This window comes from Schistocerca nitens, chromosome 4 (genome assembly GCF_023898315.1).
Source record: "Schistocerca nitens isolate TAMUIC-IGC-003100 chromosome 4, iqSchNite1.1, whole genome shotgun sequence".
Classification (NCBI taxonomy): Eukaryota; Metazoa; Arthropoda; class Insecta; order Orthoptera; family Acrididae; genus Schistocerca; species Schistocerca nitens.
Genome location: NC_064617.1, coordinates 402830018 through 402856927, shown reverse-complemented (window position 1 = coordinate 402856927; position 26910 = coordinate 402830018). Strand labels below are relative to the sequence as shown.

General features: G+C 42.4%; 1 protein-coding gene across 1 annotated transcript in view; it reads left to right on the top strand.

Annotated features, from left to right (window-relative positions):
* LOC126251692 (solute carrier family 22 member 7-like) overlaps positions 1-26910 on the top strand; it is a 92830-nt gene that overhangs the window by 50167 nt on the left and 15753 nt on the right. Inside the window, exons 5-6 of the mRNA XM_049952278.1 lie at positions 10496-10664; positions 19386-19607. Coding sequence (XP_049808235.1) covers positions 10496-10664; positions 19386-19607 — 391 coding nt within the window. The remainder of the gene's footprint in view (positions 1-10495; positions 10665-19385; positions 19608-26910) is intronic.

The following is a 26910-nucleotide window of genomic DNA, read 5'->3' as shown; positions in this document are numbered from 1 at the left end:
GCAAGACAGCCAAGCCACTCGGAGGTAGCCGAAAGGCATGCGTGAAGCTCACGCAGATTGGCGTGTGGTCTGGAACAAGGTAAAGTAATTATCCTATAAAGAAAAGAACGTAGTTCTTGGAATACTTAACTTTAATCCACAATTGGAGAACATCGCTCTTGTTTAGACATTATTACACTGAATGTAAACTGGTAATGGCGCCTTGCTAGGTCGTAGCAAATGACGTAGCTGAAGGCTCTCGGCAAATGAGAGCGTATTGGTCAGTGTAGCTTCGCTAGCAAAGTCGGCTGTACGACTGGGGCGAGTGCCAGGACGTCTCTCTAGACCTGCCCTGTGATGGCGCTCGGTCTGCAATCACTGACAGTGGCGACACGCGGGTCCGACGTATACTAGCGGACCGCGGCCGATTTAAAGGCTACCACCTAGCAAGTGTGGTGTCTGGCGGTGACACCACATTTACAAACTTCATTTTTGTAAAGCAAGTGAAATTTCTATGTGCGTCTTTTATCTCTAGAATTTAGTTCTATGTGAGAATTTACCTGCTACAGAGATACTACAACTTTTCATAATGTAAATGCAGTTCTCTAAAAATTTGTCCATGTGCACTATTTCAAAAACCGCACGAAATTATGTGATACTGCAGCCTTTACTTAGTGCAATAAATTCAAGATGGTGTATTTAAACAACACTGAAATAATTATAAAACTGAATGTTATATAACTTAAATGAAACATTTCAAATGATTTATTCCATAAGTATCAGTTTAAACTATACCTTGTGGGGTACGTTACAGAAAAGTCACCTCGAAAGTTACGGCTTAAGGAAACTAAGGACGTAGTAAATGGTGAAAGTCGACTATACAAGTCTTCCAGACTCTTGAAACTGCTGCAGGGAAACACGTTGCACAATTCTGAAATAACTACGCTCTTCGTAGTGGAAGGTGTTATTCCGTACTAGCTCTAATGCGCTTACAGTTGCACTCATGGACTGAACTAGAGAAGAGCTATGCTTCTAAACTCCCAGTTGTTCTTCTTGTGGCGTGCATGTGCCTCCTAACATCCTCTATTCCCTCTTCGACTTAATCAATGAGCTATTTACACGGAAGTTTTCGATCAAGTGACTGACATTACACAGCGACGGATTAATTCACGGAATATTCTGGTCACATTTCGCTAGAATGTCGCTAGAGAGCTCACCAAATACTAACTGTGTGATTTCTGTCATAAACGCGCGAATCTCTATTTATCACGATTAACCGGTCCCCTTCAGTCAGTCTGGCACCGGAAATGTCTAATTTCCGATATCTTAGCGCTTTTATAATGTTATTACTACTCCAAAGAAGATATCCTGAATGGTACCAAAAATGTATTATTTCCGATATCTTAGCCTTTTTTCTAATGTTATTACTACTGTACAGAATATATTCACCACTCTGCTGCTCGCACAGCTTAACAGGCACCGCGCTAGCTTGGAAGGCGGAGATATGAGCCAAACAGAGAACGAAATCACCTGGCTTGGCTGACAAATGACCGTTGGTCTGGGACGCTGGCCAACCTGAATGTGGTTTTCACGCATTTTTCCACGCCCAGTTAGGCAAATGCTTGACTGGTCCCCAGTTTCCTCTCAGAAAAAAACAGTACATTAAAATGTTATAATACGATAACAAACTTAATAAATTTAAGACGATTCACAGACAAACGTTACGTTAACTGCCGACCGTGTCAGTTGACGGACAGCTTGCCTCAAAGGTAAAATTAAATTTTTAAAAATAAAAAAAAGACAGTATATTTTTTGTGAAATGATTATCTAAAAGTAAGAAATGAAATAGATTAGTGAAACATTAAACGCACCTATGAATAATGTACAATAAATAGGTTGCACCGACTGTTTCCCTTACTATTTTATTTTTTAATGTTAGATATATCATTGCACAAAACATTTGACATTTTTCTTAATTTTATTTTATTTTTAAGCTGCTCAGAATGCATGAACTGTAATATATTTAAATGTCGGTCGGTATTCTATTATTATTAAAAGTATACAGGGTGGTCAGAAACAGTGTGAAAAGCTTGCAGGGATGTTGCAGGGTAGGTTGTGAAGAGGAATTACTCTGAAGGAAAAAATTCGATAAGTTACGCTGTTTCCCAGTTAATTAGCGCTGAATTTAGCGTATCTGGCCGTTGCGGCCGCAATTTCAAGCAACCCGACACATACAACTGGTGTGTTTTTCTCATAGTGTAGATGACAGCGTACGAGACTGCTCGGTCCATGACTCGCGTTCGATCGTTACTACCGTCCTATCGTTCTCTCGTTCGGTTTTAGGAAACAAAACGAAGAACACGTGGTGCGGCATGGCCTCTGGTCGGCCTCTTGAATTTGCGCCTGACTACCTAACATCAGTGCTAATTAAATCGGAAACGGCGCCACGTATCGAATTTTTTTCTCAAAAATTATTTCTCAGCAAAATGCACCCTACAACATCCTTGCAGCCTTCTCATGTTGTTTATGAGGGGCCTCTATAGATCAGCAGAAAGCAGACAACTGTCAGTTTATTCGGCAATTTGATATTTACTTTATTTTTTCGACGTGAAAAAAAGAATTCCGCAATTTCTAGACCAGTGCGCAAAATAGCTGCACCTTGAAGAGATAAACGTTTTGAGACTTCATTTACATATTAGCAGCACCTGTTCCATGAAATATTTCAATTTTCCCTCAAATCACTAATTAAGTTTCTTAATTAGCCTGGTTACTCTCAAGCAATTAAATCTTTTTTGCAGAACTAGATCTCAGGCTGGTCAATTTTACACCCTATTTACCCATTCCCACTTTTCGTTTGTTTGCCCATTTCCGACTCTTCGTTTGGCTACGAAAATTCGAACAAAGATCCATTGTGTAATTTCCAGGGAGTCTTGTTTTGCGCTCCGCTTAAACATTTGACCAGTAAAATTGGCCACATTATGGACACAATGAACCCTTTACTACGGCATCTTCCAGCCTGGTATGTATGTTGCCAGCGTATACTGGCAAATATACCTGAACTTGTATATACATTCAGTATTTCACTGAGTGTTGGAGGTGAACAATGTTTTTCGATGGCAATAGATTAATAATCGTGTTAGTCAAATCTTTGATACACATGGATGTTCTGCGTTTGTGATAATTTGTTTGACGTGAAAACGTCTATCCTCTTGTCTAACTTTCTTGTGTCGGAAAATACATCTACATCTACACATATAAAACCGCCAGCCACCAAGCGGTGCGTGGCGGAAGGCACTATTCGTGCCCCCTCTGTTCCACTAGCGGATCTCGCAAGGGAAAGACGACTGTCTGAAGCCTCAGTACGAGCTCTAATTTCCCTTATCTTTGAATGGTGATCATTGCACGATATGAAAGTTGGTGTTAATAATATATGCTCTACATCCTCGGCGAAGATTGGATTTTGGAATTTAGTTAGCAGCCCCTTCCGCATAGCGCGCCGTCTATCTACAAGAGTGTGCCACTTCAAAATTTCTATGAGATTTGTAACGCTCTCGCGATGGCTAAATGAACCAGTCACGAATCTTGCCGCTCTTCTTTGGACCTTCTCAGTCTCTTGAATCAGACCCAACTGGTAAGGGTTCCACACAGACGAACAATTCTCTAAGACTGAACGAACTAAAGTACTGCAAGCAATTTTCTTTGTTGAAGAACTGCATCGCTCCAGGATTCTACCAATAAACCGCAATCTAGAATTCGCCTTACACGTTACTTGTACAATCTGATCGTTCCATTTGAGATCATTTCGAATAGTCACACTATGATTCTTGACGGCTGTTACCGCTTCCAAAGTGTGGGCATTTATTTTGTACTCGTACATTAATGGGGATTTTCCCTTTGTTATGCGCAGTAGTTTATACTTACTAATATTGAAAGATAACGGCCAGCCATTACACCAAGCATTTATTTTCTGCAAATCCTCATTGATTTGTTCACAACCTTCGTGTGATACTACTTTCCTGTAGACTTCAGCATCATCGTCAAACAATCCAATGCCGCTGTCAATACCATCAGCCAGCTTGTTTACATAAATCGTAAAAAGCAGCGGACCTATTACGCTGTCCTGGGGCACACCTCAAGTTACGCTTGTTTCTGTTGAAGTCTCCCCGTTCAGGACGGCATACTGCTCCATGTCTGTCAGAAAACTTTCTATCCAACCGCATATGTCATCGGATAGACGGTAGGCGCGCACTTTTTGGAGCAAGCGACAGTGCAGAACTGAGTCTAACACCGTTCGAAAGTCGAGGAATACGGCATCAACCTGGGAGCCGGTATCTAGAGCCTGTTGTGTATCATGCACAAAGAGGGCCAGCTGTGTCTCGCATGACCACTGTCTCCTGAAACCGGAGCTGGTTCCTGCAGATGAGCTTCTCATAGTCTAGGAAGGTCATTATGTCTGAACACAACAAATTGGCTGGTAAATATGTGCATCTGATATTCTACCCTTTTTATAGATTGCTATGACCTGGGCCTTCTTCCAGTCCCGTGGAACTTTCCGCTGCTCCAATGATCTCTGATAGATGATGGATAATAATGGTGCTATATTTGTAGCATAGTCAACGTAAAATCTTACGGGGTACCGTCTGGGCCAGATGCCTTCATGGCGTCTAAGTATCCTAACTGTTTTACAATCCCAGATACACTAAACACTATGTGAGCCATCTTTGCGTTTGTTCGATAATTGAAAGGGGGAATGGTGCTGCAGTCTTCTACCGTAAACCACTTTTTGAAAGCTAGGTCTGATTTGAATCACTAATAACTGGGAAACTAATAGCGCGCAGTGGTTCAGCCCAAAACGAATAGATCATGTCTGTATGTACTTGTCACGTAGTATTTGTTTTGACTGTGACGTCATCATACCAGCACAGGCTCATACGCATGATTCTTTCGTATTAGCTTCGTCGATGTAGCGTGTAAACACGTTTCGCTGAAACATTGATTCGGGTGTCATTGTGGAGCACTGCTAGGACCCAAATTGAAAAATCAGTATTAAATTGAAAAGTAAAAACCAATGAAAGATGTCTCACGTTACTCGCAAATACCCTCGGAATCACGGGAAAGCTCGCGAGGAAAGTAACCTAAAAGACACAAAAAGACCAGTGTCGAGCGAATATGAGAGCTACGGCAGTGTCGAAAAGGAAATGAAGAAAAATTAGCAAGGCGATTACGTGACAGGTCCGTGGAACCTACAGCAACCGGGGGCAAAAATATACAGATCGTCTGAGGGCGTCGTTGGAAGATGTCACAGTGAACAGTCATGATACATAGATGGCAACATAGCGGCACCAGAGTAGAGCGATAAACTTGAGATTTATCTATCTTAGCTGTTGACCATTGCATAAAGTGATAAATTATTAAATTACATATTGACACGAAAGACATTGATTTGATCCCAAAGCTTTCACGAAAAATCTACGGCGCGGAACAGAAGAAAAAAATGTTCAAATGTGTGTGAATTCCTAAGGGCCCAAACTACTGAGGTCATCTGTCCCTAGGCTTACACACTACTTAAACTAACTTAAACTGACTTATGCTAAAAACATACACACACACATGCCCGAGGCAGGACTCGAACCTCCGGCGTTGGGGGGCGGGGGGCGGGGGGGGGGGGGGGGGAACAGAACAGCGCATACAGAATTTTTTTTCCTAGCTTTTAATCTTGTAATGCTATTCTTGTCACCACTACCCCACTACCGCCAACAGGCTTTTTAAAGATAATCAGCGTGTGTTGGGAAACAGTTGCTCAAGGTATTCCAGACATTTATCAGGGGCAGTATTGCACATTGTTTTGCAACGGTATTTATCTTTTTCCACGAACGGAGAACTTGTTTCGCTCACGGTCACGTGTACTGAGTTAAAATACTGTATATGATCTCCATTACGATAACTGCTTCGTTTTAGTACTTCGACATTATCAACCTGGGGTACGTTTGTAGAATTTTATAGCTTCACCTGCAGAATCTGGCTGTCAGTAGTAACGCCTCTTCTTTGTTTAGTTCTGCATTTATCAAAATGATTTCTTTGGAGCAGCTACAATACTGGTAGACATGACAGGTTGGCGATCACCTGCGCAATATAATCTACTATTTCGGTTAGTCGTTCACTGCTGTTCACGTATATTTTCTAAAGTTTTGGTATAAGGAACTCTTGGTCTACGGTGGCTCGTTAAATACACAGGAGTATAAAATTTAAGGACGAAAGTAACAGTCACGTGATGTGTGAGTCTCAAGTGACATAGTTCGATGAAATTTACAGCATACATAGAAAGAACTACTAGAATTTAGTATGGAAGCAAACTGAAAGAAATATGCAATGAGACGAACAGTAATGGCACTTTCATTGAAAGGCAATAATTACATCGAAAAACAGCGGTTTAAGAAGGTCTACTCGACATAAAAAATGGCAAGAGGTGGTTCTTAATAAAGTGTGTGATCACCACTGACGCCAGTGTGTGCACCGAAACATGCTCTCAATCTCGCCATAAAGTTGGCTAGGAGTTCTTGTCGTAGAGCGTTCCATTCCTCACCAGCGTGTTTGACATTTGCTGGATAGTCATTGGTGCATGTGGCGTTCTGCAGTACTTCTTCACACAGGTACTTAATGAGACTGAAGCCGGGGGAAGGACAGGTCAGTCCATTCGCTGAATGCCCTCTCGTCTCGAGAGCTCCTCCACTTGCGCAGTTAGATGCCGTCGAGCATCGTGAAAAGACGCTTACGGGAAAGGAGCACAGTGTCACAGGAACATTGACCGGTTCAGAGATCTGGAAGGCAGCAAGCTCTTGCAACGTTACACAGGGTGGGGCAAATAAAAGTGGTCCGGACAAGTGGTCCATTGATCGTGACCGGGACAAATATCTCACGTAATAAGTGTCAAGCGAAAAAACTACAAAGAACGAAACTTGTCTAGCTTGAAGAGGGAAACCAGATGGCGCTATGCTTGCCCCGCTAGATGGCGCTGCCATAGGTCAAACGGATATCAACTGCGTTTTTTTTTTTTTAATAGGAACCCCCCACTTTTATTAGATATTCGTGTAGTCCGTAAGGAAATATGAAAGTTTTAGTTGAACCACTTTTTTCGCTTTGTGATAGATGCCGCTGTAATAGTCACAAACATATGGCTCACAATTTTAGGCGAACAGTTGGTAACAGGTAGGTTTTTTAAATTGAAATACAGAAAGTAGGCACGTTTGAACATTTTATTTCGGTTGTTCCAATGTGATACATGTACCTTTGTGAACTTATCATTTCTGAGAACGCATGCTGTTACATCGTGATTACCTATAAATACCACATTAATGCAATAAATGCCCAAAATGATGTCCGTCAACCTCAATGCATTTAGCAATACGTGTAATGACATTCCTCTCAACAGCGAGTAGTTCGCCTTCCGTAATGTTCGCACACGCATTCACAATGCGCTAACGCATGGTGTCAGGCGTTGTCGGTGGATCACGATAGCAAATATCCTTCAACTTTCCCCACAGAAAGAAATCCGGTGAACGTGCGGGCCATGGTATGGTGCTTCGACGACCAATCCACCTGTCATGAAATATGCTATTCAGTACCGCTTCAACCGCACGCGAGCTATGTGCCGGACATCCATCTTGTTGGAAGTACATCGCCATTCTGTCATGCAGTGAAACATCTTGTAGTAACATCGGTAGAACATTACGTAGGAAATTAGTATACATTGCACCATTTAGATTGCCATCGATGAAATGGAGGCCTGTTATACTTCCTCCCATAATGCCGCACCATACATTAACCCGCAAGGTCGCTGATGTTCTTGTCGCAGCCATCGTGGATTTTTTGTTCCCCAGTAGTGCATATTATGCCGGTTTACGTTACCGCTGTTGGTGAATGACGCTTCGTCGCTAAAAAAAAACACGTGCAAAAAATCTGTCATCGTCCCGTAATTTCCCTTGTGCCCAGTGGCAGAACTGTACACAACGTTCAAAGTCGTCGTCATACAATTCCTGGGGCACAGAAATATGGTACGTGTGCAATCGATGTTGATGTAGCATTCTCAACACGGACGTTTTTGAGATTCCCCATTCTCGCGCAATTTGTCTGCTACTGATGTGCGGATTAGCCGCGACAGCAGCTAAAGCACCTACTTGGGCATCATCATTTGTTGCAGGTCGTGGTTGACGTTTCATATGTGGCTGAACACTTCCTGTTTTCTTAAATAACGAAACTATCCGGCGAACGGTCCGGACACTTGGATGATGTCGTCCAGGAAACCGACCAGCATACATAGCATACGCCCGTTGGGCATTTTGATCACAATACCCATACATCAACACGATATCGACCTTTTCCGCAATTGGTAAACGGTCCGTTTTAACACGGGTAATGTATAGCGAAGCAAATACCGTCCGCACTGGCAGAATGTTACGTGATACCACGTACTTATACGTTTGTGACTATTACACCGCCATCTATCACAAAGCGAAAAATGTGGTCCAACTAAAACATTCATATTTCTTTACGAACTGCACGAATATGTAACAAAAAAATGGGGGTTCCTATTTTAAAAAACGCAGTTGATATCCGTTTGACCTATGGCAGCGCCATCTAGTGGGCCAATCATAGCGTCATCTGGTTTCCCCCTTCAAGCTAGACGGATTTCGTTCTTTGTAGTTTTTTCGTTTGATGCTTATTTCGTGAGATATTTGGCCCGGTCATTATCAATGGAACACCCTGTACATATAACCGCACACGGTGACGTGCACAACACGTGTACGCCCGCCACGAGATCCACACCAGTTCAGAGCGTAGTACGGGTTGTGTCAGTGTGAGTGGAGCTGTGCAAAGGAGACAATGGTCCTCACACTGGAGTAGCGGGTGTTCATTGTGGAAAGTTACTTGAAAACAAAGTCGTGGAAACGGTGTGGTCAGTTGTTTGCTGTCAAAGTGCCGGCAATGAGTGCCATGCAACGCTTACTCCGAAAATGGCGTCAGATAGGATCTGTTTTGAACAAGTCATAAATATTCCGAAACATGCGCGCACACCAGAAAATGTGGCTGCAGTTCAGCAGAAAATGCTTCAGAGTCCGACAAAATCAAGCCGATGGCAGTCGTAAAAGACCGGCAGATCACGTCGATCACGCGGACGGATACTCCATTTGGAACCTGCAGTCTAATCGCGACTCTAGCTGACCACTCAGGTCACCTCGTCTGTCAGTGTGCAATTACTTTGTGTGGGGAGCTCTCAAACCTAAGTCGTATCCAACAGCCCTCATAGTCTTCAAGAACTGCAGCCGAACACTTCGCATGAGACTGCTACAATTCCAGCAGTTCAGCTTCGATCCGAGGTAAGCAGTTCGGTGACCAAGGCTCAAAAGTGCCAAAATGGGAACGGTGGTCGCCTTCAACGTCTGATATAGTCAAGTTAGTACTTTATTTCCATTTCTCTGCTGTCTTTCTTTGTATCCTGGAACTCTGCTCTCTGGGCCACTTTTATCTGCCCCACCCTTTACCTCCCCACAACGTAACACCTGGGCCACCAAAACGATGATGTTCGACAGTGGTCTTCGTGCACTTCCTGTTTCCACTTTAATGCACCCAGGTGCAGCAATGCGACGCCCTACTACGTTCAGAGCATATGCTGCCGTCCTTGGTGATCACACATCCTGTTGAGATCCACGTCCCGCCTTTTGTAATAACCATGGTACCATCACAAATCACGATGACTTCAGTATAATTATTGTCTTTGAATTAAAGCGTCACTTCTGTTGGTCTCATTGTGTGTTTCTCCCAGTTAATTTCTGTACTATAACGTAGCAGTTCTTTCTACGTATGGTGCAAGTTTCGTCGAGCTCTGTTAGTTGGCAGCGACACGTCATACGAAAGTTACCTTCATCTTAATTTTTGCACACAAGTATAGTAACTGCATTTCGTCTGGTTTCTTACTCCCATTTATCTTTGCATCAGCAATACACTATGCTGGTAATGTCTGCATAGCAGTACAAATGTCAACGATATGCTCTGTGTGTCCTGTTTGGAAACAAACCTGTTTCATTCGCCCAAGGTCCTTTCTGCTGACATCAGCAATTTCCACTGCACTATTCACGTTCGAACGTGCATTCTGTATCCCTTGGTTCTGTCTCAGGTTTTTTTCGCAGCAGTTTTAGTTGAACAATAAAAGTAATACATAGCAGCATGGGAGGATTTCCTCATGCAGAGTGTCAAAAGCTACAAATGCTGAAGTACTGTGATGTGGTTGGCGTCGCAGGGAGAACAGATCGACACAGCGTCGTTGTGCGCTTTTCCATTGCATGTATGAGCTGCATATCGCTCACTTCCTGGGAAATAAATCTATGTGTCTCCTGATGATGGCTGACGTTTCGATGAAATTTCGTACGGCTTTCACAACGTGTTACGGCGGCCAACCGATAGCTGTAAATTCAAAATTAGTGCGTCTTTCCAATGATGTGACACCACTTCAAAATTGCAGGGCTTGAGCTGACGGACATCATGTACCGGTCGAATATCAACTTCCAGTTCGCTTTAATGATGAGTGTGGGTTCAATGGTGAGTCCCCTCATCGCTTGGGCATCTGGAAACTGGGTAACTTTTATGTTGGCGTCATCAGTTCCATGTTTTCTTCTCTTCACCTGCCAAAGGTAAGTTGTTCTCGATTTGTATGTAAATAGTAGCTTTTCCGTTTATAGTATGTATTTCACGAAGAAGTTTTTAAACATGGCTGCAACAGCAACTTTTGAAATTCTTCACGATAAAGGAGGACAGCCAAAAACAGTTGCAGGATAAAAATTTATTAAAACTCTTGACCAAGGTTTCGGTACATATAAATATACCTTCATCAGAAGTAAAAAATCTAAAATTACATCATACAGTGGAGATTAATAAAACAATTGACGACGCCTTTGGCACAATTATTTTATTAATCTCCATTGCATGATGTAATTTTAGATTTTTTACTTCTGATGAAGGTATATTTATATGTACCGAAACCTTGGTCAAGAATTTTAATAAATTTTTATCCTGCAACTGTTTTTGGCTGTCATCCTTTATCGTCACGTAGAAGTATTAGAATCAAGTATTAATGTGGAACATGCATGATCGGTCAGAAACTACGATTGATGTAAATAGGAGAATTTCTTTTAATACATTGTGGTGCAAGGGAGCTTTAATTCTCCAATCGATGCAGAATAACACGATCAGCGACAGAATTACGTTCACGTATTGTATCATTAACATACAACTGGGTGTTAGAACTAAATCTCATCTTGCAGATGACATTGCATAGAAGCGTTCCAATTCAGCATACACATTCCGAGAGCCTCTTGTCACATGCGGGTGCCAGAGTGGTTGTCAGGAATTGTAAGCATGCGAGGCACTTAGAAATGGGACAAAAGGTGCCACAGCTGACTATATTGTCCAGTACGGAGTACAGCCTGTCGCGCTCTGGAGTTGGTGAATCACCAGCCGGTTTTGTTTTGTCGTGGTGGGTGTCCATCAGCGACGGAACGAAGTCTCAAATCATTGGGCAGGGAAGGGCACACGTCAAGCTGCGCCGAGCGCCGAGAGATGAGAGAGCGAATGCCTCGTGAACGCCACTCTGCACTTGGCTTGCGATCAGCATGTGATTCCACACCCACTCACTCCATTGGTCATTCAGGCGCCAGTCGGTAAACTTTGTCCTTCAGCATCCTTCTCCAGAACAATCTGTTTTTATTCTGAGGTGATGGTTCGACACGGCATGCAGACCATTAGTTAGACTGACAGTGAAGATACGAGGGTCGTTCTGAAAGTAATGCCTCCTATTTTTATTCATGGAAACTACAGGAGATACATAAATCACAACAGCGCAACTAAATAGAGCAGTATTTCAGCTACAGACTGTCATTTTTCCACATAGTCACCATCATTCGTTATGAACTTTTTCCGACAACGAATCAGAGCCTACATGCCGCCCTCGTGTAAATCGGAACCAGCTGAGCCAACCACTTCCCTACAGCTTTGACAACGGCATTCGAGTCTTGAAAATGTTCACCATGTAGTCCACCATTCGGAGGCCCAAAGAGATGCAAGTTTGAAGGCGCTAAATCGGAAATGACGGTGGATGTGGTAAGATAGCCCAGCTGAATTTTACAATGAGCTGTGTGGTCGCAAAACTGGTGTGGGGTCTGAGTTATCATGTTGCAGGTGGAAGGGTGTTTTTCTCTGGCCTTACCCTGAAAATTCGGGCTTTTAGCTTAGTCAGTATCACCTTGTAGCGTGTTGAATTGACAGTTTCTCCAGGCCCCAGAACATCCAAAAGAACCACACCATAGCTATCCCAGAAGACTGAACATATCACTTTGCCTGCAGACGGCTGTGTTTTGAATTTCTTCTTTGACGGAGAATTCGCATGTCGTCATTCGATGGACTGTCTTTTGGATTCCGGCTCTTAGTGGTGACCACAAGTTTCATCTTTGGTGACAATGCTATTCATAAAATTGTCACCTTCAGCTCCATATTGCTCCAGCAGATCCCAACCAATTTCCAATCGATGAATTTTTTGTTCTCCTGAAAGCATCCGCGGGACCCAACGCGCACAGACTTTGCGATGATCAAGATGTTCCAACATTGTTTCCAAGGCATTACAACCGAAATTCAGCTTTTCACACAATTGTCTGGTCGGTATCCACCGATCAGCAGGTATGAGGGTTGATCAAGACGCTCGTCATTGCGAGGGATGACAACTGTGCAGAGTCGACCGGGCTGTGGCTTGTTATGCACACCTTGAAAATGCGGTGCCCATCGCCTCACATTGCTCACGTCTATTGTATCGTCTGGATACACCTTTAGCAAGCGTCGATGGATTTCAGTCGGCGAAATTTCTTGAGCAGTGAGGAACTGAATCAGACATCATTGTTTTATACGCGCGCTCATATCATACTCCATTTTGGAACACTCATGTACTGGCACCAACAACCGCAGAACAATGGAACCACCTGCATATGAAAGCGGAAGGTTCAAGCAAAACAACTACACCAACGAGATCTGGTGTGGACATCCAAAGTCACCCAAAAAACAGGAGGCATTACTTTCTGAAATGCCGGTCATTGTGGCCGAGAGGTTCTAGGCGCTTCAGTCTGGAACCGCGCTGCTGCTATGGCCAAATCCAGCCTCGGGCATGGATGTGTGTGATGTCCTTAGGTTAGTTAGGTTTAATTAGTTCTATGTCTAGGGGACTGATGACCTCAGATGTTAAATCCCATAGTGCTTAGAGCCATTTGAACCATTTTGAACTTTCGAAAAGACCCTCGTATAAGTGAGAAATATTCTTTTAGTTAAGAATAAAGTAGTCTAAGTAACCTCCAGGTGGTGGTGGCCTGCACCGTGAAAACTTTGTCTGCAGGGTTGTAATTAAGTTCTTCTTCTCAGTTATTTGATTTCCTTTTGAGATGCACCAATAGAAAATACTGCGAGTAATCAAATCAGAATACCTCAGAGGCTATGAAATGCCATAATTGTGTGAAAGGACGAATGACTTCCATTGATTACTATGTTGTAAGGGTAGAAATTAGTTTGGTTACGTGTGCTAATAACTTAACGAGCCGATGTTACAGTTCTTGCAACTCCCCTCACTACAAAACAAGTTTCTTTTGATACGACGCAGCAAATCACACTTAATGCTGGGTGTTGAAGGTAGCAAAGATTTTTTTTTATTATTCAGCGAAGTTCTTACGAAGTTGTTAGTTAGAAATCGATTTCTTCTCACACTAACAGTTTAAAAAAAATCAGAGCCGTTGTTAACATCAAGCAATACTCGTTCGATAACGCAAGACAGTATTGTGAGTATATAATTTCTCTAAAAGTTCTATCTTACATAGACAGATCTGAATTTCATGCCTCTTTGTTAGAATCCTCCTCATTGTAGCTGTAGCGTCCGTGTATGATTTTTGAATAGACCAGCGATGACTGCTTTCGACCATAACTGTAACATAAAAACTGTTCTCAGGAGAACATATGTTTCGAATTTCAGCCAGAGACTTCTTTCACGAGACTGAATCTGTCTCTTCGAAATTATGCATCCATGTTGTACTCAAGTGGGTTGAAGATACACTGTTGTAACTGGCACCAGTTACACTCTCACAGTTTCTATAAATTGCTGTAATACAAGGCTTGTCCAGAAAGGAAGTTCCGATCAGTCGCGAAATGGAAACAACATCGAAAATCAGAAATGTTTTATTTGCGAAAGTTGGTTCCATGTTCCCGTTACTTCTCTAGATAGTCGCCGCTCCAGCTAGGACATCTGTCGCACCGTTATACCAACTTTCCAATAGCCTCGTCATAGAAAGCACCCGCCTGTGCTTCCCGCCAATTCTCTACGCTCATCTATAGCTCGTTGTCTGCGCGAAAATGTTGTCTTCATAGCCATTAGTTAATGTGAACATAGATGAAACACAGAGGGAGCCAATTACCGGCTGTAGTGCGGGTGATCAAACACTTCCCACCGAAAACGCTTCAGGAGCATTTTTATTGTCCCTGCAGATTGCTACCGAGAATTGTCACGAAGTAGGAACCGTATTACAGTTCTGTAATGTGGGCTGCATAACATCAGGCGAAATCTCTCACCAGGACCTCATACTTGGAGGGAGACACTATTTTCTACGCATCTTTATGTGCTCACCGTGCGCTCAGAACTGAAAAGAGCGAAGTGATGCAACCGACAGGGATACTAAAGACACTGTCGAATACATATGTGCAAAACTTTATTAGATTTTCACAGTGGTTTCCATTTCTTGACCGATCGGAGCTTACTTTCCGAATATCCCTAGTATCAAACATTTGTTCAGTCCTGCTCTACTGCTCCATGACTAAGAATCATCCCAACAAGCGCAGATTCCGGAAACATCGGCCATGAGAATCCTACTAGCGCTTTTCTCACATAACAACCTGAAACCTATCATTCAAGGAAGTCAGCTTAATGCAGTATTTCTTGGCTTCCGAAAATCATTTGACACAGTGTCTCACCTATGCTTATTATCTAAAGTATAATCTTATGGAGCATCAATGAAAATTTGTGACTGGGTTCAGGATGGTGGAAGGGTGTAGCATGTTTTCGTAAATGGAGAGTCGTCGACAGAAGTATAAGTAGCCTCAGGTGTGCCCCAGGGAAATGTGTTGGGACCCTTACTAATAACGTCCTTTAGGAATGACATCGCAGACAATGCATCTTCATCTGCATCTACATCCATACTCCGCACGCCACCCTTCGGTATGTGTGGCAGAGGGTAGTATATGTACCACTGACATACATGTACCACAGTCATTTTCCCCTTTCAAGTTCCAGTCGCGAGTTGTGCGCGGAAAAACGATTTCCTGCAATCCTCTGTGTGGGTTCGAATCCTCTCCAACTTCATCTTCAAGGCCTTTTCGCGAGACATACATAAGGGGAAGAAATATGTTTGTTGACTCTTCCAGTAACGTACGCTCTCGAAACTTTGCCGACAAACTTCGGCATGATTCAGAATGCCTCTCCTGCAGCGTCTGCCACTGGAATAAGTCGATTATCTCTGTGATGCTTTCGTCCTTATTAAACGAACTTCTATCGAAACATGCTGCTCTTCTGGGGATCTTCTCTGTTTCATTTATGTCCTATCTGGTACGGATCCCACACTGATGACCAATATTCAAGTACTGGTAGAACGAGTGTTTTGTAAGCTACTTCTCTTCCTGATGGATTACATTTTCTGCGGATTCTTTCAATAATTCTCAGTCTAGTATTTGTTTACCGCAGTTAATTTTATGTGATCATTCCATTCCAAATCGTTCCGTACGCATACTCCTAGATGTTATGTGGAAATAACTGCCTCCGGTGATTGTTCTGCAATCGTGTAATCACATAATAAAGGGTGCATCTGTCTATGTATTCGTAATTTTACTAGGCGACAGTGAGGAACTGTGTCGAACGCCTCATGGCAGTCAAGTAATACATCGTCTTCATGGGCGCCTCTATCTACTGCTTTCTGGATCTCGTGGGCGAACAGAGCGAGCTGGCTTTCAGAATATCGTTGTTTTCGGAATTCATGATGGTTCCTACAGACGAGATTTTCGACTTGCAGAAATATCATACTACGCGAGCATAAAACAAGTTCCAAAATTCTACAACTGACCGACGTCACAGGTATAGGCCTATAGTTTCTTGCGTCTGTTCGACAACTTTCTTGAAAACAGGGATGACCTGTGCTTTTTCCTCCAATGACCTACGATACACTGCTCCTAGAAGAGGGCTATGTTCTTTCAATACTCACATACTCTGTCCAGAATCGTATTGGTATCCCATCAGGTCTAGTTCCCTTCCCTCTGCGGAGTGATTTCAGTCTGATTCCTATCACATGGTCTTTTATTTCAGTATCAGCCATTTTGTCGTTCGTACGACGATTTAAAGGAGGAACTATAGTGCGATCGTCCTCTCTGAAACACTTGTGGAAAAAGACGTTTGGAATTGTGGCCTTTTCTATGTCGTCTCCGTTTCAGCGCATTTAAGATCACAGAGTGTCTGGAAAGATGGCTTAGATTCATTTATTGATTTAACGCAAGAATAAAACTTCTTAGGATTTTCATTCATGTCGGTAGACAGAATTTTACTCTCGCATGCGGTGAACGCTAATTTTGGCTTCTTTTAACTTTTGTTTGTCTGTGGGACTTGGGCTGCCTTTAAATTTGCAGTGAAGCTCTCTTTCCTTTTGTAGCAGTTTTCTGACATGGCTGTCGAACCACGGCGGGTCTTTTACACCCGTCACGTCGCAACTTACTAGGCAAATACCAGTCTAGTCCGTGTAGTACAACGCTCTTGAACTTTGTCCATTGATACTCAACGTTTTTAGAAACGCAGATGTCGTCGTGCTGCCCCATTAGATAATCTAAAATCGTGTCTTGTAGCTCTTGCCAAGAAGAAAGATATTCCTACATTTCTTTGTATGCCTATTTACTGCAGTATTCAGTGATGCTGTAACGGCCTTTTGATCACTGAATACCTGTTCTACGCTGAGTCGGAAAGTTCGGATCTGTTTGTTATCAGCAGGCCGAAGATGTTCTCTTTGTGAGTTCATTCTCCGATTAACAACTCAAACTAATTTTCGTATAAAGAGCTTAGAACAAATTCAAATGATTCTTTGTCATTACTACCCATCCTAATAAGTTGGGTCTTCCTGTCTATTACTGGTAAGTTAAAATCTCCACCTAAAACTATAACATGACCAGGAAATTTACGTGAAATAGTCTCCAAGTTTCCTCTGAACTGGTTCAAATGGCTCTGAGCACTATGGGACTTAACATCTGTGGTCATCAGTCCCCTAGAACTTAGAACTACTTAAACCTAACTAACCTAAGGGCATCACACACATCCATGCCCGAGGCAGTATTCGAACCTGCGACCGTAGCAGTCGCGCGGTTCCGGACTGAGCGCCTAGAACCGCGAGACCACCGCGGCCGGCTCCTCTGAACTATTCCGCCACTACTGTTGCTGAAACAGGTGGTCTGTAAAAACATCCGCTGACCATGTTTGATGCACCTCTAACATATTCATCAAAATTATTTCACATTCTCGATCCATACTACCTTAACTAGATATTATTGCATATTTTGTGGCTGAGAAACGCCTCTACAACCAGCTTTCAAATTATCTTTGCGATGTATATTCCAATAGGAATTCAGAGCTTCATTGCTGTTCACATCTGGCTTCAGCTGTCTTTCTATTCCTAATACTATTTGGCCATAGTTGCCGTTAATAAGCGAGATTAGTTCCACTATTTTTCCATAGACACTCCAGCAGTTAAATTATAGAATATTAAGATTTTGTATTCCAGATTTGCTGCTCTGACAAATGTTCCTCTGGACTGATAAGGCATCTCATCGGGCCTGTGGCAGGATTTCTCTATCCTTAAAAGCCCACATGTGCACGTCACATGTACTCCGTTACTCTGATAGTAGCGTGTAACGCACGCCTCGTCTATTAAGGGGAACACTAAAGTTATCCACCCAGTAGCGAAGGTCTAGAAATTTCCATCCGGTACCATCGCAGAACCGTCTGAGCCTCAGACCTTCCTCTCTACTCCAAAAGAAAGAATCGCAGTCGTTTCTGGGAACGACGCTGTAAAACGTTTGCTCTGCTTCCACGCTACGGGCGAGGCTATCTGTCTCCACCACATCAGCCAGAGCCGCCTGTATGAACCAAGGAAAGCCACTGAACTCAGGTGGCACGAATCATTGGTGCCTCCTGATGTACCCCCTCCCCCCATCCACCCTCCATCCCCCTAGTATTCTCAGTTTCTCCTAGTTGAGCCTCGCCCACTTTTCGCCGATGATGCAGTTGTCGATAATGAAGTACTGTCTGAGAAGTGCTGGAAAAATCTTAAGTCAGATCTTGATAAGATTACAAAGCAACTTGCTTTAAATGTTCAGAAATGTGAACTCGTGCACCAACGTAGTGTCTTACGGCTGTATTATCAGTGAGTCACTATTGGAATCAGTCGACTCAGACAAGTATAACCATCCGTAGGGATATGAAACCGAAATATCTCTTAGGTTCAATTGTAGGTAACGCAGGTGACGGATTTCGGTTCAGTGAAAGGTTACTGGGAAGATGCAACCAATAGTTTGCTTATAAAATACTGATGTGACCCATCCTAAAATGCTGCTCACGTCTGTGGAACCTCCACGAAACACGTCTAACAATGGATACTGAACATATAAAGAAGAATAGAACAAATGAGCACCAGTTTTTTTTTTTAACTCGTAGGACAACGTCACGAAAGAGCTGAAGAAACTTAAGTGATAGACAGTAGAAGACAGACGCAAACTATTCAGTGGAAACTTGCTCACAAAATTTCAGGAACCAGCTTTAAAAGAGAAATCTAGAATTATACTACAGCTCCCTACGGATCGCTCCCGTAGAAACTGCGGAGATAAGATTAGGCTGGCTACGGCACGCGCAGAGGCGTTCAAGCAATCATTCATACGTGAATGCAATGGGAATAATCTTTAACAGCTGCTAGAACGGGAAATACCTTCTGCCATGGACCTCAGAAGAGTTTTCGGAGTATACGTGTATTTGAAGCTCATGATGCCTCGGCTGTAATCATCTGGCGTCGCTAAATATTTGCCAAGAATATATTGAAACTGTCATATTTTCTGCATCAAGACTATATATTGTATGATGTTAAATAAATTTTACCTGTCAAGAAATTTATGATTTTCAATTTTGAAGACATTTAAGTAACATACTACTGCTTTAATGGCAACAGAGACAAAAAGCTAATGTTTATGCATAATAAAAATCCATGAAAACTTCTGTTCACTTTATTTACTTGTTACTTTCACAACTATTACAGTTTCCTTCCTGAGTCACCCAGATGGCTGCTTAACAAGGGACACACAAAAAAAGCGTTTTCTGTGATACGCAAAATTGCCGAAACCAACAAGAGACCTGTTCCAGATGACACCTATGAAGTGCTCAGCAGCATGAGCAAACGCCACACTGCCAACATGAGTGTGCTGAGCTTGGTCACAAACAGAAGTTTGTTCAAGAACACACTCATTCTGGTTTTCGGCAGGTAATTAATAATTTGACAGTAATACAGAATTTTATATTAGCTTCAAGCACTCGATAAACACTTTTAATACCAAATTATCTCAATTTACACACAATCAGTTAGGTTATAAGCACACTTATTAAAATTAACTTAGCCCACAAGTGTTGTTAACTGTAATCCTTTGATTGTCGGAGATACTCATGCCAAAATTCTCGTAACATCATCAAATTAGTCCGCAAATAACTCCAGAATAACAAAGAGAGGGGAAAGTCAGATCCTGAAATTAGAGTTGGATACGGCGGCAGACGCGCAGTCACCAAAGGGCTGGGTGAGTTCATTCGTTTGTTGGGAAGGGGAAGCCGATGAATGTTTCGGCCTGTCGGCGATGACAGAATCGAGGTGCAGTCCCAGCAATCTTTCTCAAACAGTTTTACAGAAACTACAGAAATTATTCGGCGAAAAACTTATTGCATACAGTTTTATATGTCAGTTTCATGACAATCGTCATAGTTATTATGATGTTCACGTGGAATCAAGACACTGTGAGAAATTCGTAAAAGTTTTCGATGAAAAGCAGAAGCCCTGTGCCTTTGCTTTGGGGCTTATTACATAATTTGTTGCTGCATATGAAATTTAGCTAACATACTGATTTTTTCTTTAGACTTGGGTAGAGGTGCCTATCTATCACCGAATTCAAGAACATTTACCTGACGTAGCACACTTATTTGAGATCGCGCCACGTCAATGATGAGGCCAGAGTGAAATATCCACAACATTCCTCAAAAATTTCATAAACGGTTTCAGATATCGAAATGAGATTTTGGCAAATGATAGCACGCAAAGAGGAGAGTATTTTTCCATATCGTTGTTATGCAAAACTCCATTACCTACCGTGTTATTACACTAGCTACACACTTTTCGATGAGAGAATGTAATTTTTAAGGGCCATCGATAGCTGACGAAACGAGAAATGCTCATAAGTGAAGACGTTACACATTTTTTTGTACCGAGGACGTGCTTTTTCACAAGCAACTGGCTTCTTCACTTGACAAACTTAATAAACCATTGTTTCAGAATTTTCTCGTAATTGTTTCTGCATAACATGTAAGTGAGGTGAGACCGAGTAAATTCCTCTGTGTCTCGGAAAAAGAAGCAAATTTTAACATGGCAGCCAGAGAAATGAGTAGGTTTTACTCATAATTCACCACTTATGACGCTTCTCTGGAAGTTACAAAAGGTTAGCAAGCCAGGCGAAAATAAATCGCAGTATTTTCGGCGGAATTCTTTTTAGACACTACCAAAGGCAGAGGTGACAGATCTTTTGAATGGTCACCGTGCAAGTGTGGGCGTGGAGGGGACACAAACTTAATATTTACAAACAAAATGTGAGCGTAGGCTTCAGTTTTGAATGGCACTTTCCCTCCAGCGCTTCGCGTTTCCGCTACAGCACCTGCCCCTTACCCCTCACCGCTGCTGCTCTCGTCAGGCGTGACCTGGCGTCTGCGCATCTACCGACCACGGTATTGCGTGCGGAATCTACCTTTGATTATTTAGATACTTATTGCAAATTTCGTTTTGATGCGCAACATGTCAATAAATTTCTAATACTCACGTCACTGCCTCATAATAGGCCCTACGTGTCTACAATTTTCATTTCAATAAATAATATTTTCGTCATTTACATGTAATTATCTTTATTATGTCCACTTTTGCAATTTTGGCTTTGTAGACATTTTAAGTGGAATACATCATCCCTCATGAGATGCCAAACACATCGCACAGAAATCTGCGTACAGGTTGGTCCACTGATAATGACCGGGCCAAATAACTCACGAAATAAGCGTCAAACGAAAAAACTACAGCAGTGAAAAAAGACAAGGTTGACACTATGGTCTTCTAACTGACTAGTAACCATGATTGAAACGTCGTAGTGATATGGTAATAGTGATTAAATGTCTGCAGCTATCATTGGAAAGTACAAGCAACTCACACCATTACATAATATTCACAATCTAAAGTTATGTGCTGAAGATGGAGACTAGGTACTCTTAAGCAACACCGTGCGAGCTGCCTTCAATGAACCACCACGAATTCCGTGTAACCTTATGCCTAAGTAAGCCTCCAGGAAAAAAATACAGTAATATAAGTAATGATTTTTATTACAGACGTTTTAATAGCTTGTAAGCGTTTTGATAAGAAGTCAGATGTATTAGGTTTACTTTTCCTTCGTGGACGACATTTCTATTAGTAGCCCTCTTGGATTGGAGTACATGTAATTTGTTATTCGGTTTCAGATGCCAACAAAAACCTGCTAAAAATAAAACATATTAAATGCATTGACACTTATTTAGATGTGTGTAATATTTAACAACTATTACACTGTAGCCTTCTCACGGAAACTGCCTGACCCGATGAAGGAAACTAGTTCCCTTGACTGGGCCGATGATACACCTTTTAATTTCTCAAATATTTCATTAATTGGGAATATTTCTCACTCCTGTGTCTTCTACAGTGAAATGTAAAAGATAATGCTGAAGTTACGCTAAAAATAAAATATTTATTCCAATATCTGGGGATTTTTTTAGTTGGCCCGTCAATAGCAACCATCCCCTACATGTCGTCGTCAGTCATACTCCATTTGTTTTGTTCTTTCTGGTATTATACTTAGTGACGACACTGTTTTATTGGCAGAAGTAAACACTTCAACAGTTCAGAGGGAGGGCGTAATTTACACGGCCTTTTGGTTCATCCAACTCACCATCTCTAGATTTCTTTCTTTCGAACCATGTGTAAAAGTAGTGGGCTTCTTCACTTCAACTTATCGAGTAATAAATTGTAAAAATATTCTCAACCTTTTAACAACTTTAACGCAGACCTCGACGTCCGAAGAACCCACCTTCCCGACCACTGTTTTCTCGCCTTGTGACGCTTCAGGAAAAGAAAAGTTTCAACCCGAGGCGACGCGATCTTTGTCGAACTCGCACAGACGAGGTTGCCGAAGTTACTGTTCTCGTTTCCGTTCCAGTGAATCCACACGTGAACACATTGAACAAGAGACTGGCACTCCTAACACCAGCGTACATGACACTGAAATACGACACCGGTTCCATCCTATCATGTACACTTTATGCCGTTCTTGCTGTAAGTATACATGACACGGCTGGAGCTGCTGTCGTTTTTCAGTTGGATGTACATTGGTTTTAGGAGTGCCAGTCTTTTATCCAAGCTGTCGTGTGCTCACGCGTGGATTCATTGGAGCGACAGCGAGAACAGTAATGTCGGTGGCTTCGTCTGAGCGAATTATACGATGACTGCGTTGCCTTGCGCTGGAATTTCCCGTTTCCTGAAGCGTCACGGCAATACGAAAAAATATCCAACCGGAAGATAGGTTCTTGTCAGCATATCGCCCTCTGTTGATTCCCTCCCTCAGAGAAGCGTTACGCCCTACCTTAAAACACAATAACACAAAAACAATGAAGAAGTTTTTAATCAATGACTGCACCTGCTGTACATAACCTCTGCTTTGAGACCTACCTTATTGTACTACATGTGCCCGTAATGTAAGTAAGAAGACATTACTGCACTGACTTAGCTGCTGGCAAGGGCACCCAAAAGAAAGTTTGTAGGGGGTGTAGGGCTAGACCTGGGGTATGGTGTATATTTAATATTTTGGAAGACGAATGGTGAGTTGAAAGTAGAAAATTTTTTAGATCCGACCATGTTAAAAACCTGGGTAATACTGACTTTTAAATCATTTTCTTGAAATAACAACACCTGAATACATACACACACACACACACACACACACACACACACACACACACACACATATACATATATATATATATATATATATATATATATATATATATATATATATATATATATAATTCTGAAGGTGGCAGGGGTAAAATACAGGGAGAAAAAGGCTATTTACAATTTGTACAGAAACCAGATTGCAGTTATAAGAGTCGAGGGGTATGAAAGGGAAGCAGTGGTTGGGAAGGGAGTGAGACAGGGTTGTAGCCTATCCCCGATGTTATTCAATCTGTATATTGAGCAAGTAGCAAAGGAAACAAAAGAAAAGTTCGGAGTAGGTATTAAAATCCATGGAGAAGAAATAAAAACTTTGAGGTTCGCCGATGACATTGTAATTCTGTCAGAGACAGCAAAGGACTTGGAAGAGCAGTTGAACGAAATGAACAGTGTCTTCAAAGGAGTATATAAGATGAACATCAACAAAAGCAAAACGAGGATAATGGAATGTAGTCGAACTAAGTCAGGTGACGCTGAGGGAATTAGATTGGGAGATGAGACACTTAAAGTAGTAAAGGAGTTTTGCTATTTGGGGAGCAAAATAACTGATAATGGTCGAAGTAGAGAGGATATAAAATATAGACTGGCAATGGCAAGGAAAGCGTTTCTGAAGAAGAGAAATTTGTTAACATCGAGTATAGATTTAAGTGTCAAGAAGTCGTTTCTGAAAGTATTTGTATGGAGTGTAGCCATATATGAAAGTGAAACATGGACAATAAATATTTTGGACGAGAAGAGAATAGAAGCATTCGAAATGTGGTGCTACAGAAGAATGCAGAAAATTAGATGGTTAGATCACATAACTAATGAGGAGGTACTGATAGGATTGGGGAGAAGAGGAGTTTGTGGCACAACTTGACTAGAAGAAGGGATCGATTGGTAGGACATGTTCTGAGGCATCAAGGGATTACCAATTTAGTATTGGAGGGCAGCGTGGAGGGTAAAAATCGTAGAGGGAGACCAAGAGATAAATACACTAAGCAGATTCAGAAGGATGTAGGCTGCAGTACGTACTGGGAGATGAAGAAGCTTGCACAGGATAGAGTAGCATGGAGAGCTGCAACAAACCAGTCTCAGGACTGAAGACCACACCAATAACAACAACGATAGGTAGGGGAGACCGGAGCCCATCCTTGCCATCGATATGGGCGCACTTGGCTGCTGATGAACATTCCTTGTAAGGTCGTGGCCCACGAAACTTTTCCTTTCCTAACATTTCGTCCAGAGTTACGCTGGACACCTTTAGAGGTTCTGCTGAATCTTGCTGACTGACGGGTCGCACATCTGAGAGCAACCAATGTAAATACTGTGAAAAAGGAGGTGCGGCTGGACTTAAAAGGTGAATGTCAGAGATGGTCCTTGCCAGGGATAAAACTTAGCTGCCGATCCTGCGGTGCAAGTTCCCATATATCACGAAGTTTCATGGCATTTCTTTTCCGTTAAATTAATCCCAAGTTCAAAAATATGTCATGGACCACGATCATACAACATAAAAGACTCACCAGCATCCAAGTCATTCAGTCGTGAAAGACTTCATTGTACGATCGCAATGACTGATATGCTAAATTCCATTCTCCATATATGAGTGGCGTTTCTAATTTCTTTTCGATCAGATGTTGTAGATAAGAGGAGGATTACCGAATACAAAACATAGTGTTCCATTTTAAAAAAGACATCAGTAAGAAGTAAACTTGTCATCAATCAGGAGATTTGTTGAAACACCACCGTGCTTTAGTTCCTACATTTCAACGTGGAGTCAGAACCACGGTGCAGCTCGGCATTTTTCATATCAACAGACGTTGCTAGTGGTGAAAGAAGTGATAAGGGGCAGATAAAAATCCCTGATTGACAGGGAACCGAACCTGGTCCCCTTCGATTTGCAGAAACTCAGTCCATACTGATTTACGTTCCCCTGGTATCCAAACAAAATCCTCTTGATACATTTTTTATTTTGTTTCTGGACGAAAAGCTCTTTGCGGTGGTCAAGATAAATGGGACACCTTGTACGCTGACCTAAATAGGAAGCGCTACACCATCAAACATTAGTCCGATATTTATGAAACATTGTGAATTTTTTCGTCAAATAAAGGCTATTAAAAGATTAAATTTTCATTCTTGTCGTGACTGACGCTCATCACCAACACCAATGTGTGGTACGCCCTCCATGGGCATGAATACACTCTTGTAGTCTTTGTGATGTGGAATCAAACAGCCTTCGAAGGTCATCTAGATGAATTACTCGCCATGCCTGAAACACATGCTCCGTCAGTTCGTGATAGTTGTTGTCTGAAGTCTGGTATCATAGCATATTTTCTCCCTTCGCATCGTAGTCATGTTCTATGGGTAAACCAGACAGTCAACGATCTGTACACTCTTCAGAGACTTTATGGTGTGAACTGCACTGTGGACTCTTGTGTTATCCTGCAGGGGTACGTCATTTGGCACCTTGTATGTGAAGGGTACGACATGCACCGTTCTTGCCACATACTGGAGATCAGTCAGCCTCCCCTCGAACAATTCAGTCCTGTTTTATTTAATACCGTCGCACATGGTTCCACAGAAACACCGCAGAAAGCTACTCTAGATCCCAACTGACTCTGGCTCTACGTCGCGTCAGTTTCTGTTGCCTCAGGTGTGGTGTCAACGGTAAACGATGGATGGCAACCCGTGATTTCAATCCAGTTTCCATAAATTTGCTCCCGACAGTTCGTGGTGACACTCTACCTTCTAAATTCTCCCCAGGTTTTAGCTGTTATCATCTGTGTTTTCATCAGAGCGCGCCGAACAATCCTGCGATGTTCTCGTAGTATAGCCTGCCTTACAAGAACCTGTGCATATTCTTCTTGCCAAACTGGTGTCTTGACGCTTTGTCGTCGCTCGTTCTGAAGTCACTGAATTACAGCCCAGTGCCTATGCGAACCGCCGGTATGATCTATACCTGCATGTTCATGAGTACTCTGCAAATCACAGAGGTTTGTTCGGACCACCTTCAAAGTACACGGTCCATACACATTAATATGACCACCGCGTATGTTCTGCGTCAATGTGCAAAAGCCACTGATGCCAGCACTAGCAGTGGAGGATATATAAAACTTGTTGGTGGGATGCGATTGTTGGGTAATGCGAAAACGGAGCGATATATATGGCGTGCGAAAGGGCATGATCATTGACTTTCGGGCCAAGGGTGGAAGCGTTTCCGAAACGGCTATGTTTCTAAATCGTTCACTTGCCGCCACGGTTAAATTACGCTTGCCGCCACGGTTAAACTACGCTGTGCATGGCAAAATGGCGCTATCCACAACTGGCGCCAAGGCAACTTTGATGCACCATGAACTATACATGACAGGGGTGAACGACGCTTACAGAGATGTGTACTCCAAATCAGCACGGAGCTATCAGTGTCTCCTCAACGACCGTTCAGCGAACATTGGTGCATATGGGCCTCTGCAGCAGGCGCCTTGTTCATGCACCCATTCTGACTGCTGTTCATCGGCCACGAAGACTGGAA